Source organism: Chiloscyllium punctatum, chromosome 18, assembly GCF_047496795.1.
Source record: "Chiloscyllium punctatum isolate Juve2018m chromosome 18, sChiPun1.3, whole genome shotgun sequence".
NCBI lineage: Eukaryota > Metazoa > Chordata > Chondrichthyes > Orectolobiformes > Hemiscylliidae > Chiloscyllium > Chiloscyllium punctatum.
In genome coordinates, this window is record NC_092756.1 from 88,885,230 (window position 1) to 88,901,487 (window position 16,258).

Genomic DNA, 16,258 nt, shown 5'->3' on the forward strand with positions numbered 1-16,258 from the left:
ATGGCTTCCCAGATTTGTCAAAACTATCACCAGGATTGTGAAGCTGCTGTCAACAAGCAGATTAACCTGGAGCTCACTGCCTCCTATCTCTATCAGTCTTTGGTGAGTGTTGTCTCTATTTATAATTGCTTCTATTATGTGAAGTAAAGTTTTCCTTTTTCCTTTATCAGATTAACTTGATGCTCCTGGAGATTGACTTTAGTAGCTCTTACCTGTTTCACAATTCAAGATAACTGTGGTGTTACAGCAACAATGCAGTATGATACTGATGTGCAATAATGTATGCAAGGTGAAGTGTTCTTGGTTAGTGTACAACTCCCTGATATGGCTGTCACATGCAGTAACTGTTGTTTCCCTAGGATTGTCAAAACAGGATATTTTACAGGAATAGCTTAAAAACCATTTAGGTCAACCATATGGAGGTATCCATTGACCAGCTGCCTTTCTGCTGCTTTAATGTATTCTGGTATGTTTGGTTTATTTTCTGCTAATGCTAAATAAGCATCATACTAGATTTGATACTGTAAAAGGGAGTTATGGCAGTGTTTATCAATGAAACTTGGCTGATCTGAGCGGAGGTATTTAATGTCAGCCTGTGAATGGCCTCCACTTAAATAGGCTCCAGTTGAGGCCTATTTACCTTTCTGTATTATCCATTTGTGTGGATGGTCAGGCTGCCACTGGTTGTCCATCCCTTCACCTGGAGGAAGAGTCAATTTGCTGTAGTGTTGGTGTACCCACAAGGTGGCTGGAGTAGTCTAAAATTTGACTGACTGAAGAAATGGAGACCATCAAATCAGGATGGTATGAGAATTAAAAAGGCCCATTTTTTTTCCCAGTAATGATTTGCCTACGCCCTTCTGAAGTGTTAGAATGACCCATTTGGAAGGTGTTTAGTGAGTGCTGCAGGGTACCTGGTAGATAATGGACACTGAAGGGAGGTGGAGAATGCAGTACCAATGGAGTGGGCTGTTTTATCCTGGATGGTGTCTCACTCCTGAATGTTGCAGGTACACACATCCAGACATGTGGTGAATATTCATCACACTCTGGGCTCCTCTGTTCTCTCTGAGATGAGAATGAAGTCCCTAGAGCTCTGATGGAGGTGGGAACAGCTTTCATTGGTGAACCAGTTAGCTTTTAATAAGGATGGATCACTCCCTTCCAGTCTGACCTGAGTTGTGCCCTTTCATAATCCTCCACCAACTGTTGGGGCCCAATCTGGATCTATCAAAACCACTAAAGTTGCCCAGACCCTAACCTTTCCTCATCAGAAAGGCAGTTGTATAGTATACTCCAGGAGGTGATGCAGCTGGTCAGACCATTCTGCTTTATACAAACAACTATCGACATACTATGGTAGAAGCACCAACAAAAGGAAACAGGTGTTTAAGACAATCCAACAACTTGGAACCTAATGGACTCAATTGCAACATAACAAAGGAACTGTTCCCATACCCACAACAGGCCAAAAACACCCCCTTTAGGAAATGGTAACTACAAACTCTGCTTCTTGCTGGCAGGAGAGTTTTCAGAGCATTCAAGTAAGAAACATCTGTTTGAAGCATGGAACCTAGTTTCAGAGTAACAGCATCGCCGCTACTAGCGGTTTCTGCCTGTTAAAACAAAACCAAGATTGGAGAATAACTGAACTGGCCACTCCCCTGTCATTTTTTCCTCTGAAGTAGCTATTTCCAAACATAGCAGCACCTCTTCCTTTTATGACCTGTCTTCAAGGGGGCACAAACCAAGGATGAAACACCCTGCTTAAAGGAGTAGCATTAACATAACATTCACTTGTGAGCATGATGGTTCAATGTCTGAGTCAAATATGGGTGTAAATCTAATGGTTTGAACTGCTCAAGTCCAACCAAGCATAGTGCTTTTCAGTTTAACTGTGGATGGTGTCACCAGCTTGATGTAATGGTTAATCTGAGGTGCATGAGGTTTTCCCTGTCTCGAACTCTTCCTTGATCAAGTTACACTTTTCTAAGCACTCAGTTGCTTGCTCACAATTCAAAGGCTCCTTGCACAGGCTTTCCTCAGCAAATCCCAGGTCCCCTTTCTGTCATTCCATTCCACTCATTCCCTTCCATACTCTGATATGAACCCATTTGTACTGATCCAATCTATGGTACAGACAATCCCAATGATCTACAACTTGCACAAAACCCTCTCTTGATTTAAATTAGTGCCAGCAGTGTCCAACATCCACTTTAGCCCCAAAGGAACAATGTAGTTCCTTGCAGCAGCCTCATGGTTACTTTCTCATTGAATGGCAGGACAGGCTTGAGGGGCTGAATGGCCTACAGTCCCTGTGTTCTGATGTTCTGTATCTCTAGTCCATTCAGAAAAATGTCCTGGTGACTGGGTATTCCCCTCTGGTTAATGGTGACTGGAGTAGACTGCACTTCGTACTCCAGTGGCTTTCCTTGTCACACAACCGAACCCTCACCTTGTTAAAGGTTACAACTTCAGTTGGTTTCATGCAGTATACTTGATATACCATCCTAGACCTGGTCTGCACAGAAACAGACCCACTAAGCCACTCTTCCATGCCAGCCAGATATCCCACATTAATCTAGTCCCATTTGGCACATATCACTCTAAATACCTCCCATTCATATACCCATCCAGATGCCTTTGAAATGTGGTAATTGTACCAGCCTCCTACTTCCTTTGGCAGCTCATTCCATACACCACCTTCTAGAAAAAGCTGCTGCTTGGATCCACTTATGTCCATCCCTCATGTTAACCCTGTGCTGTCTAGCTTTGGACCCCCACCCCACCACAAATACATCCTGCACTCTCGTTTCCTTGTATTGAAGAGTTTCAGTCCATGTCTAATATCTTCCAATTCTAATGGTGTTAATGAGCAGAAACATGAATTTCGTGTTTCTCTCCTCTGATGCTGTACCAGACCTGCTGAGGAACTCACCAGCTGTTTAATCCAAATTAAAACATGGATGTTGCATGTCCTCAGGAGGAAGCTGGGGTGAAGAGCTGCTGGCTCACTGGACAACACTGGGATATTAAAATGGCTGAGAATGCAGAGGATTAATAACTGCTTGAATAGGCAGGCAGTCTGAGGGCTAAATTAGTCTCTACTTCTCCCAACTAGAATTGGGCCCAGTGATGTGCTAATGGATGTAAATGGTTCTCTTTCAGATGTCGTACTTTGACCGGGATGATGTTGCCCTGCACCATTTCTCCCAGTTCTTCAAAGCTCAGTCCCAGGAGAAGCAGGAACATGCAGAGAAGCTGCTGAAATTCCAGAATCAGCGTGGAGGCAGAGTCCTCCTCCAGGATGTGAAGGTGGGAATGTTGGGGAAGGGATTGGTTGATCTCGTGATGTGGCTTCAATCCACCAGTAACAGGGTTTGTTCATCCTGAAGGGGGAAGTGAAGAGTAGCTTGTCTTCCCATATGATCTCTTCCATCTCCCACTCACTGCATAGAAACAGGCCCTTTCAGCTACCATACCTAGCTGACCAAACTACACTAATCCCACCTACCTGCACTTAGTCCTTCACACACTGTACCCTGGCATTTGCAGGATTTGTCCAGATGTTACTGCAATGTCACTGGACTAGCTGTCTCCCCCCACAATCCTCAGGTGAGCATTCCATATTTATGAAGTTTCCTGAGATCCCACTAAATCCCTTCCTCCAATTATCTTCTGGACTCTAGGATGGTCCTGGCACTGCAGTATCTCAGTGCCAGCAACCCAGGTCCAATTCCAGCCTCTGGGAACTGATCAAAGATGTGCCAGTCAGTTTGGTCATGCTCAGCATTCCAGTTTCCAGGAATACACAGGCTACATTTGTCCCTAAACAGCATTACAGGGTTGGGTAGGTCAGTGTGGGACCCTCTGGAGGGTTGATGTGGACAAATGACTGACTTCACCTCACTGTAGGGATTCTGATCCTTAACTGTCCTTTGTTTCCATGTTTCAGAAGCCAGAGAGGGATGAGTGGGGTAACGGTCTGCAGGCAATGCAGGTTGCCCTGGATCTGGAGAAGAATGTGAACCAGAGTTTGCTGGATCTACACCAACTCGCCACTGCCCAGACTGACCCTCATGTAAGCTTCACCTTCTCATTCTCATCACTGCCAGACCCTCAGGGCAACACCTCACTGGTTGGTCTCTGGGTTTGAAATTCAATAATGCAACACGTGCCAAGATGTGATTTGGTGATGCCAGTGTCAGACTGGGGTGTACAAAGTTAAAACTAACACCACCAGGTTATAGTCCAACAGGCTTATTCAGAAGCTTGAGCTTCCAAACTAATATTCTTCGACCACCTAAAGAAGCAGCACTCTGAAAGCCAGTGCTTCTGAATAAACCTGTTGGACAAAACCTGATGTTGTGATTTTTAACTTTGTCCAGATATCACGTTGTAACCACCAGTGTGGATCTGGAATGATCAATCTTACAACTCTTCAGCAAGGAGGTCAAGGAGGAACTTGGATTGTAATCTGGGAGTGCTGAAGTGAGATTGGTCACTGAATCCTCATTCAGGACCATTGCAGTGGAATGATCACCATCCACCACAATACAACTCAGCTCCACTTAACTGGCAAGATGTGGCAGCTGAGAGGCTAATATATTCAGCAGTACAAAATCTCTAGTTTGGATTTGAGTTGTCTAGAGCTATTACTGCCAAGTATGTTTTGCAGCAGAATTCTCCAACCTGTCTTGGATTGTGCTCATGTAATATTCCTGTGTTCCAGCTGTGTGACTTCCTGGAGACTCACTATTTGGATGAGGAGGTTGAGATCATCAAGCGACTTGGGGACTACATCACCAACCTGAAGCGTCTGGGAGCCCCTGAGAATGGGCTGGGAGAGTACCTGTTTGACAGGCTCTCACTGGAGGACAGCAGTTAGTGGGGCATGGGGTACTGTCTGCTTTTGTCTGAATGCATTACTGACTTCACTTGGACAATCTGGCTCCTCCCTAGGGAGAAGGAATATGTTGGCAAGAATGTAATGGCTGTACCACCTGAATGGAAATGGATAAAATGTTCTGCTGACTTTTGCTTTTTGTCCATCATTTGGACCACTGATCTTTTTTATTTTGCTATGTGAGGTGCTTGATGTCAGTAATCATCCTGCAATTTGGCTCATCACTTGTCTAAATGTCTCCTCTTCACTCTTCCACCTCAGCTGACACTCCACACCCCAGTGGACAGGAATAACTAGATGGGGTTGTTGTAACTAAAATTCAAGCTATCGTGCCCCCATGTGAGGTTGGTATCTTACAATGTGGAGTATAAGACCTTGTTTGTTTTTTAAATGATTCTTTTCTTTTGTCCAAGAATTATACTTTTTCTTTGGACTAATGCCCATCAAGTGTTAACCTCAGCATCAATGCCTTCCTTCAGTTTTGAAAGGACTCTGCAATTTGGAATCAAAAACTGCATGATTTGGGTGACCAGAACTGTTCACTTCTCATTGGCTTTGGGGTGAGATCCATCAGGTTCTGGTTTCTACCCAGTTGGTGGAATGGCATGATTTCAATTTGTCTGGTTATAGAGTTCCAGGGGGAGCAAACATGACCAGGATATTCTAAATGCTACTGTTTTTTTTCCTGAGTATACCTTAGGAGCCCATTGGTGTTCAGACCAGTACAGGGGCCTGTAAACTTCACCCCTTCCCTTGTTACAGCCCTTAGCAGTGGGGTACAAAGAGTGGCTCATTGCTCTGTCGTCTGAATCAACCATGCAGTACCTGATGGTCACCTTGATTAAATACCCATTCTAGCACAATGAGGAGTCAACCCACACCAGGGGAAATTCTTTCCCACCGTAGCAATGTTATCCCACTATATCTTCCCTCACTTTTGTGTACCTCCCTATCTGAAGACTCACTCCCAACACCACTCCTGCACTTTCAATAAACCTCAAGCCTGCCCACCCAGAGCTGGGATAATTCCCTGCAGAAACACATTCCTGGGAGTCAGCTGAAGAAATTCTCCTGAGCTGCATTGAATTAATACACATGCTCTCATCGTCTCCTACAGCTGAAATGAGCAGGCTGACTGTGATCTGGGAATAACACAGCAATGCTTGAGGTTAGAAGCTTCCATCTGGTTTACTCTTGCTGCTAAAGTCAGCAGTTTGCAGTCCAAGCTGATCCCTGCTTCCTCCCAGCTTCCCATGTGCTGAAGGATTCTCCTGATGCAGTTTGATTTGACCCAGTGATGTTGAAGGAGCAGTGATTTCTCTCCAAGCTGGGGAGTGCTATCATTATGAAAGGAAAACCTGGAGATGCTGACTCTCCTGTACAGCTGCTCCCTCATCTTTGGGGTTTCAGGGATTGTGGTTTAGGGAGGGGGCTCTCCTGGGGATTGTTTGAGTGAATGTTGTAATGAGCATACACTGCAGCCTTCAGGGAGGGTTTAGGTCCTTAACATATTTCATTCCACAACGTAAAACCTTTTATTGTAAACAATCAAGTCATGCTGACATACTCTCTACAGTGCAGGCTGAGGCCATTCAGCCCATTGAGTCTGCACCAATTATCTGGTGAGCATTCCGTTCACACCCATCCCATCCTCTTAACCCTGCATTTCCCATGGCCATTTCACCAATGCTGCACATCTTTGGACTGTGGGAGGAAACTGGAGCACTCTTCGGAAGCCCACACAGGGAGAGCATGCACATTCTATAGACACGCATACACTCACCTGAGGCTGGAATCAAACCCAGGTCCCTGGTGCTGTTAGGCAGCAGTGCTAACCACTGAGCCACCACACCATCCTAAAGAAACATGTTGTACACCAGTAAAGTCATACATCACAGAAGCAGACCCTTCGGCCCAACCTGTCCAGGCCGACCAGATTTCCAAAACTGTACCAGTTGCCCTTGCCTGCATTTGGCCCATGTCTCTCTAAAACCTTCCCATTCATGTATCCGTCCAAATGTCTTTTAAATGTTATAATTGTACCCGCCTCCACCACTTCCTCTGGCAGCTCATTCCATGTACACAGCACACGTTCTGAAAAGGTTGATTCTCATATCCCTATTGTTAATCTTTCCCCTCCCACTTTAAGCCTATGTCCCTCTAGTTTTGCACTCCCCCATCACAGCGTGGTTTCTATTGGTCAATCTTCAGTGTGCCAATCAGAAGGCTACGTTTCGTGCCCAGCCACAGTTACCCTTCAGGTGGTGGTGATGAGCTGGTGATTACAGCCCACCTGGTGTGGGAGAGACCAGAATGATGATGATGATGATGATGCTGCTGAGGGGGGGGGGGGGCTTCCGGGACTTGGATTCAGAAACAGTGATATTGTTCCAACTCCGGATGGCGAGAGATTTCCCTGGGGCTTCGTCAGTGTTGGGGCTGGATTCAGCCAGAAAATTGGAAAGTATTCCACCACTTTTACTTGTAGATGGTGGACAGTGTTTGAAAAGTCAGGAGTTGAGAAATTCCCAACAGAATTCCCAGCCTCTGACCTGCTCTCATCGCCATGAATATTTATCAGGGTTGACCTCGGACCATGGTTCCATGTACAATATTCAAAGTTGTAACTCAATCTGACAAGTAATGGCTAGACTGTAACCTGGGATTTGAATCAGATACTGGGTCAAAGTAACTTGCTTCCACCAATCCATCCGTCAAGGCTGTGATCATACCCTAACATTGAGTAGGGACCTTCAATCCCCAAACTCTCACAGCGCACCACTCCACTGGAGGCTGCTCAGTTCAACACAATCAACTTTAGGTTGAGACACCCTCATGTCCATATCACTGTGGGTATGGACCATGTTGAGCTGGGAGGCCAGTTTCTGAGCTGCACATTTTACAGATTGCAATGTAAACAGAACCAGAATCTTCCCATTTGGAAACACCCTTGAGTTGAGGGACTGGTCCTTCTTGAAACAATTAATAACTAAACATGGAGACAGAAAAGCTGACCATGCAGTATGTTTCTAACAGCAATTTAGGAATGGAAGCCTGAGGCCTACTACATGGCTGACGCACTCAGCGCATTTACCGTTTTGGTTTGTAAACTGGGTTTCCTGAGACCTCAGGTCAAAAAGATCACAGCAGATTCAGAAAGGATCCACAAAATACATCAGTTGCCTGCACTCGATGACCCAAAATCACTTCATTTCTGTCACTCTCAATCAATAGGCAAATATTTAATGTCAACAAAATCTAGCCATTTTTCAATGGACTCCCAACACTGACATTTAACAGCTTGGAAGACAAATCCTTCAGAGTAACAAATTAATAAAATTCTGGAAATCTGTTTTCAGCATGTCTTAATACACAAGCTCAAATACAATAGTGAAATTTCAGAGTCTGTTTTAATCTCATTTTCAGGTAGATATATTTCCAGAATTTGCACTTGTGTAAGAGGTCAAAGGTCAATCACCAATTTCATAATCCACCAGTTGTCAATTCTAATTGGCTTCTGGATCCAATTCCCATTCTGCGCTGAATGGACATGGCAGCTGATCGATTGATTGACAAGAGTGATTGGCCATCACTGATGATGTCATTTCCTGCTTAATAAAGTGAGGTCTGCTCCTGGAATATAAATAAAAATCCAAAGTTTGTGGTTGGTAGTAGTACAATATTTGTCACAAAATGGCTTCCCAGGTTTGTCAAAACTATCACCAGGATTGTGAAGCTGCTGTCAACAAGCAGATTAACCTGGAGCTCACTGCCTCCTATCTCTATCAGTCTTTGGTGAGTGTTGTCTCTCTTTATAATTGCTTCTATTATGTGAAGTGAACTCTTTATTTCTACTTAACTTGATACTCTTTTTGACTGGCTCTTGTAGCTCTTGCCTATTTCATAATTCAAGATAAATGTGGTGTTATAGCAACAATGGGGTATGATACTGATGTGCAATAATGTATGCTCCTGTTTATGTTCAGTGATGTTTCTGGGGTGCAGTGTCCTTGGTTAATGTACAATTCCCTGATATGGCTGTCACAGGCAGTAACTGTCACTTCCCTAGGGTTGTCAAAACAGGATATTTTACAGGAATAGCTTAACCATTTTGTAGGTGGCATGATGGCACAGTGGTTAGCACTGCTGCCTCACAGTACCAGAGACCTGGGTTCAATTCCCACCTCTGGCAACTGTCTGTGTGGAGTTTTCACATTCTCCCTATTTCTGTGTGGGTTTCCTCTGGTTTCTCCCACAGTCCAAAGACCTGCAGGTTAGGTGAATTCACTGTGCTAAATTAACTGTCTTAGGTGAAGAAGTAAAGTGGGTCTGGGTGGGTTGCTCTTCAGAGGGTCATTGGGCTGAAGGGCCTGTTTCCACAGTGTAAGTAAGTTAATTTAGGTCCACCATATGGTGGAAATGGAGGTATCCATTGACTAGTTGCTGTTTTGCTACTTTAATGCATTCTGGTATGCTTGCATTTTCTTCTAATGCTAAATAAGCATCATACTAGATTTGATACTGTAAAAGGGAGTTATGGCAGTGTTTGAATGATACTTGGCTTATCTGAGCGGAGGTATTTAATGTCAGCCTGTGACTGGCCTCCACTTAAGTAGGCTCCAGTTGAGGCCTGTTTAGATTTCTGTATTATCCATTTGTGTGGATGGTCAGGTAGCCACTGGTTGTCCATCCCTTCACCTGGAGGAAGAATTGACTTGCTGTAGTGTTGGTGTACCCACAAGGTGGCTGGAGTGGTCTGAAACTTGACCCAATGACTGAAGAAATGGAGACCATCAAATCAGGATGGTATGAGAATTAAAATGGCCCACTTTTCCCAGTAATGATTTGCCCATGCCCTTCTGAAGTGTTAGAATGACCTATTTGGAAGGTGTTTAGTGAGTGCTGCAGGGTACCTGGTAGTCAATGGACACTGAAGGGAGGTGGAGAATGCAGTATCAATGGAGTGGGCTGTTTTATCCTGGATGGTGTCTTACTCTTGAATGTTGCACGTACACTCCTCCAGACATGTGGTGAATATTCATCACACTCTGGGGCTCCTCTGTTTTAAAGGTCCCCTCATGAGATGAGAATGAAATCCCTTGGGCTCTGTTTGGAGGTGGGAACAGCTTTCATTGGTGAACCAGTTAGCTTTTAATAAGGATGGATCACTCCCTTCCAGTCTGACCGGAGTTGTGCCCCTTCATAATCCTCAACCAACTGTTGGGACCCAGTCTGGATCTGTCAAAACCACTAAGATTGCCCAGACCCTAACCTTTCCTCATCAGAAAGGCAGTTGTATCGTGTATACTCCAGGAGGTGATGCAGCTGGTCAAACCATTCTGCTTTATACAAACAACTATCGACATTGTCTGATAAAAGCACCAACAAAAGGAAACAAAAATTTAAGACAATCCAATGGACTCAATTGCAACGTAACAAAGGAGCTGTTCCAATCACCACAACAGCCCAAAAATATCCCCTTTAGCAAATGGGAAATACAAACTCTGCTTCTTGCTGGCAGGAGAATTTTCAGAGCATTCAAGTAAGCAACATCTGTTGAAGCGTGGAACTTAGTTTCAGAGTAACAGCTTCTCTGCTACTAGCAGTTTCTGCCTGTTAAAACAAACCAAGATTGGAGAATAACTGAACTGGCCACTCCCCTGTCATTGTTTGAAGAAGCTATTGCCAGAAATGGCAGCCCCTCTGCCTTTATGACCCTTCTTGAGGGGGACACAAACCAAAGATGAAACATCCTGTTTAAAGGAGTAGCATTGAACCATCATGCTCACAATGAAGTGTTAATTTTTGAGTCAAATATGGGTGTAAATCTAATGGTTTGAACTGCTCAAGTCAAACCAAGCCTAGTGCTTTTCAGTTTACCTGTGGATGGTGTCACCAGCTTGATGTAATGGTTAATCTGAGTCACATGAGGTTTCCCTGTCTCAGACTCTTCCTTGATCAAGTTACACTTTTCTAATCACTCAGTTACTTGCTCACAATGCAAAGGCTCCTTGCGCAGGCTTTCCTCAGCAAATCCCAGGTCCCCTCTCTGTCATTCCATTCCACTCATTCCCTTCCATACTCTGATATGAACACATTTGTACTGATCCAATCTATGGTACAGACAATCCTAATGATCTACAACTTGCACAAAATCCTCTCCTGACTAAATTAGTGCCAGCAGTGTCCAACATCCACTTTAGCCCCAAAGGAACAATGTAGTTCCTTGCAGCAGCCTCATGATTACTTTCTCATTGAATGGCAGGATAGGCTTGAGGGGCTGAATGGCCTCCAGTCCCTGTGTTCTGACATCAGTTTTGTATCCCAATGTCCTGGTGCCTGGGTATTCCTCTCTGGTTAATGGTGACTGGGGTAGACTGAGCTTAGTACTCCAGTGGCTTTCCTTGTCACCCAACTGAACCCTCACATTGTTAAAGGTTACAACTTCAGTTGGTTCCATGCAGAATATTTGAAACCTACCATCCCAGACCTGGTCTGCACAGAAACAGACCCCCTCAGCCACTCTTCCATGGCAGCTAGATATCCCACATTTAACCTAGTCCCATCGGGCACATATCACTCTAAATACCTCCTTCCTTTTATTGAAGAGTTTCAGTCCATGTCTAATACCTTCCAATTCTAATGGTGTTAATGAGCAGAAACATGAATTTAGTGTTTCTCTCCTCTGATGCTGTACCAGACCTGCTGAGGAACTCACCAGCTGTTTAATCCAAATTAAAACATGGATGTTGCATGTCCTCAGGAGGAAGCTGGGGTGAAGAGCTGCTGGCTCACTGGACAACACTGGGATATTAAAATGGCTGAGAATGCAGAGGATTAATAACTGCGTGAATAGGCAGGCAGTCTGAGGGCTAAATTAGTCTCTACTTCTCCCAACTAGAAATGGGGCCAGTGATGTGCTAATGGGATGTAAATGGTTCTCTTTCAGATGTCGTACTTTGACCGGGATGATGTTGCCCTGCACCATTTCTCCCAGTTCTTCAAAGCTCAGTCCCAGGAGAAGCAGGAACATGCAGAGAAGCTGCTGAAATTCCAGAATCAGCGTGGAGGCAGAGTCCTCCTCCAGGATGTGAAGGTGGGGATGTTGGGGAAGGGATTGGTTGATCTCGTGATGTGGCTTCAATCCACCAGTAACAGTGTTTGCTCACCCTGAAGGGGATTGAGGAGCTGTTGCTTGTCTTTCCATTATGATCTCTTCCATCTCCCACTCACAGCATAGAAACAGGCCCTTTGGTCTACCATATCTATGCTGACCCAACTACACTAATCCCACCTACCTGCACTTAGTCCTTCACCCACTATACCCTGGCATTTGCAGTATTTCTCCAGATGTTGCTGCAATGTTACTGGACTAGCTGCCTCCCCCACACTCAGGTGCTACATTCCATATTTCTCAATTTCCTGAGATCCCACTAAAACCCTTCCTCCTCAAATCATCCTCTGGACTTGAGGATGATACTGGCACACTCAGTGCCAGGGGCCCAGGTCCAATTCCAGCCTCTAGGATCTGCTCAGTTTGAACAGGCCACAAAGATGTGCTGGTCAGTTTGGTCATGCTAGGTTGCCCAGTTTCCAGGGATACACAGGCTACGTTTTTCTCTAAACAGGATTACAGGGTTGGGTTGGGTCAGTGTGGGACCCTCTGGTGGATTGATGTGGACAAATGGGCTAAATGACCTGCTTCACCCCACTGTCAGGATTCTGATTCTGTTCCTTAACTGTCCTTTGTTTCCATGTTTCAGAAGCCAGAGAGGGATGAGTGGGGTAACGGTATGCAGGCAATGCAGGTTGCCCTGGATCTGGAGAAGAATGTGAACCAGAGTTTGCTGGATCTACACCAACTCGCCACTGCCCAGACTGACCCTCATGTAAGCTTCACCACCTCATTCTCCTCACTGCCAGACCCTCAGGGCAACACCTCACTGGTTGGTCTCTGTGGGTTTGAAATTCAATAATGCAACATATTTGGGGAGATGTGATTTGGTGATGCCAGTGTCAGACTGGGGTGTACAAAGTTAAAACTAACACCACCAGGTTATAGTCCAACAGGCTTATTCAGAAGCTCTAGCTTCCAAACTAATACTCTTCGACCACCTGAAGAAGCAGCACTCTGAAAGCCAGTGCTTCTGAATAAACCTGTTGGACAAAACCTGATGTTGATTTTTAACTCTGTCCAGATATCACATTGTAACCACCAGTGTGGATCTGGAATGATCCATCTTACAACTCTTGAGAAAGGAGGAACTTGGATTGTAATCTGGTGGGAGTGCTGAAGTGATATTGGCCACTGAATCCTCATTCAGGACCATTGCAGTGGAATGATCACCATCCACCACAATACAACTCAGTTCCACTTAAATGGCAAGATGTGCCAGATGAGAGGCTAATATATCCACCAGTACAAAATCTCTAGTTTGCTAGATTTTTCAGGGTTGTCTAGAGCCAGTACTGCCCAGTCTGTTTTGCAGTGGGAATTCTCCAAACTGTCTTGGATTGTGCTCATGTAATATTCCTGTGTTCCAGCTGTGTGACTTCCTGGAGACTCACTATTTGGATGAGGAGGTTGAGATCATCAAGCGACTTGGGGACTACATCACCAACCTGAAGCGTCTGGGAGCCCCTGAGAATGGGCTGGGAGAGTACCTGTTTGACAGGCTCTCACTGGAGGACAGCAGTTAGTGGGACATGGGGTACTGTCTGCTTTTGTCTGAATGTATTACTGACTTCACTTGGACAATCTGGCTCCTCCCTAGGGAGAAGGAATATGTTGTCAAGAATGTAATGGCTGTACTACCTGAATGGAAATGGATAAAATCTTGTTGATCTTGCATTTAGTCCTTCATTCAGACCACTGATCCTTCTCTCAAACTTGTGTGCTATCTCTTGGGGGGGTGGGGTGGCTTGATCCTGCAATTTAGCTCACATCACTGGACTAAAACACCTCACCAAATGTCTCCTCTACACTCTTCGAACTCAGCGGACACTCCACACCCCGCTGCACAGGAATAACTAGATGGGGTTGTTGTAACTAAAATTCAAGCTATCCTGCCCCACATGTGAGGTTGGGTGTTTTACACTCTGGAGTAGAAAACATTTTTAATGATTCTTTTGTCCAACAATTATTTTTTTTTTTTTGCTAAACCTGTAGGCATTAATCCAAATCGTGGGCAGGGAAGTTCCATACCTCATCAAAATATCAGCTCCAGATGTCCATTTCCTGAGACACCCTACATCTTTGATTCCAAGTTCACTTCCACATTTGCCCATCAGGTGTTCACTTCAGCATCAATACCTTCCTTCACTTTGAAAGAACTCTGCAATTTAGAATCAAAAACAGCATCATCTGGGTGACCAGATCTGCTCACCTCTCATAAGCTTTTGGGTGAGATCCATCAGGTTCTGGTTTCTACCCAGATGGTGGAATGGTATGATCCCAATTTGTCTGGTTTTAGCTTCCCCCTGGAACTCTAACATGACCAGGATATTCTAAATGCTCCTGTTTTCTTTTTCCTGAGTATGGCTTAGGAGTCCATTGGTGTTCAGACCAGTACAGGGGCCTGTGATCGTCACCTATTCCCTTGTTACAGCCCTGAGCAGTGGGGTACAAAGAGTGGCTCATTGCTCTGGAGTCTGAATAAAACGTGCAGTACCTTGATTAAATACCCATTCTAGCACAACTAGGAGTCAACCCACAGGAGGGGATGTTTTTTTCCCCCACAGTAGCAATGTTATCCCACTGTATCTTCCCTCACTTTCCTGTACCTCCCTATCTGAAGACTCACTCCTAACACCACTCCTGCACGTTCAATAAACCTCAAGCCTGCCCACACAGAGCTGGGATAATTCCCTGCAGAAACATATTCCTGGGAGTCAGCTGAAGAAATTCTCCTGAGCTGCATTGAATTAATACACATGCTCCCATCGTCACCTCCAGCTGAAATGAGCAGGCTGACTGTGATCTGGGAATAACACAGCAATGCTCAGGTTTAGATGCTTCCACCTGGTTTACTCTTGCTGCTAAAGTCAGCAGTTTGCAGTCCACGCTGATCCCTGCTTCCTCCCAGCTTCCCATGTGCTGAAGGATTCTCCTGATGCAGTTTGATTTGACCCAGTGATGTTGAAGGAGCAGTGATTTCTCTCCAAGTTGGGGAGTGCTGTCATTCTGAAAGGAAAACCTGGAGATGCTGACTCTCCTGTACAGCTGCTCCTTCATCTTTGGGGTTTCAGGGATCGGGGGTTAGGGAGGGGTCTCTCCTGGTGATTGTTTGAGTGAATTTTGTAATGAGCATACACTGCAGCCTGCAGGGAGGGTTTAGGTCCTTAACATATTTATTCCACAACGTAAAACCTTTTATTGTAAACAATCAAGTCATGCCGACATACTCTCTACAGTGCAGGCTGAGGCCATTCAGCCCATTGAGTCTGCACCAATTATCTGAACAGCATCCTGTTCACACCCAACCAATCCTCTTAACCCTGCATTTCCCATGGCCAATTCACTGATCCTGCACATCTTTGGACTGTGGGAGGAAACTGGAGCACTCATCGGAAACCCACACAGGGAGAGCATGCACACTCTATAGACACACACAATCATTTGAGGCTGAAATCAAACCCAGGTCCCTGGCGCTGTGAGGCAGCAGTGCTAACCACTGAGCCACCGCACCATCCTAAAGAAACATGCTGTCGCACACCAGTAAAGTCATACATCACAGAAGCAAACCCTTCAGTCCAACCTGTCCATGCTGACCAGATTTCCAAAACTGTACCAGTTGCCCTTGCCTGCATTTGGCCCACGTCACTCTAAAAGCTTCCTATTCATGTATCCGTCCAAATGTCTTTTAAATGTTATAAATGTACCCACCTCCACTACTTCCTCTGGCAGCTCATTCCATGTACACACCACCCTCTCTCTGAACAGGCCTTCCGGGACTTGGATTCAGAAAGTGATATTGTTCCAACTCAGGATGGCGAGAGATTTCCCTGGGGCTTCGTCAGTGTTGGGGCTGTATTCAACCAGAAAATTGGAAAGTATTCCACGACTTTTACTTGGAGATGGTGGACAGTGTTTGGAAAGTCAGCAGTTGAGAAATTCCCAACAGAATTCCCAGCCTCTGAACTGCTTTCATTGCCATGAATATTTATCAGGGTTGAACTCAGACCATGATTCCATGTACAATATTCAAAGTTGTAACTCAATCTGACAAGTAATGGCTAGACTGTAACCTGGTATTTGAATCAGACACTGGGTCAAAGTAACTTGCTTCCACCAATCCATCTATCAAGGCTGTGATCATACCCTAACATTGAGTGGGGACTTTCAATCGCCAA

At 45.0% G+C, this 16,258-nt stretch overlaps 2 protein-coding genes across 2 annotated transcripts; both read left to right on the plus strand.

The window, feature by feature from the left end:
- Window positions 1-4,967, plus strand: LOC140488961 (ferritin, middle subunit-like). The gene is made up of 4 exons (XM_072588189.1): window positions 1-102; window positions 3,169-3,315; window positions 3,956-4,081; window positions 4,733-4,967. The coding sequence occupies exons 1-4, from the start codon at window positions 1-3 to the stop codon at window positions 4,886-4,888; spliced, it is 531 nt and encodes a 176-aa protein (XP_072444290.1). The 3' UTR covers window positions 4,889-4,967.
- A 3,632-nt stretch (window positions 4,968-8,599) lies between these two features.
- LOC140489052 (ferritin, middle subunit-like) lies at window positions 8,600-13,606 on the plus strand. The gene is made up of 4 exons (XM_072588292.1): window positions 8,600-8,701; window positions 11,856-12,002; window positions 12,670-12,795; window positions 13,451-13,606. The coding sequence occupies exons 1-4, from the start codon at window positions 8,600-8,602 to the stop codon at window positions 13,604-13,606; spliced, it is 531 nt and encodes a 176-aa protein (XP_072444393.1).
- The last annotated feature ends 2,652 nt before the right edge of the window (window positions 13,607-16,258 follow it).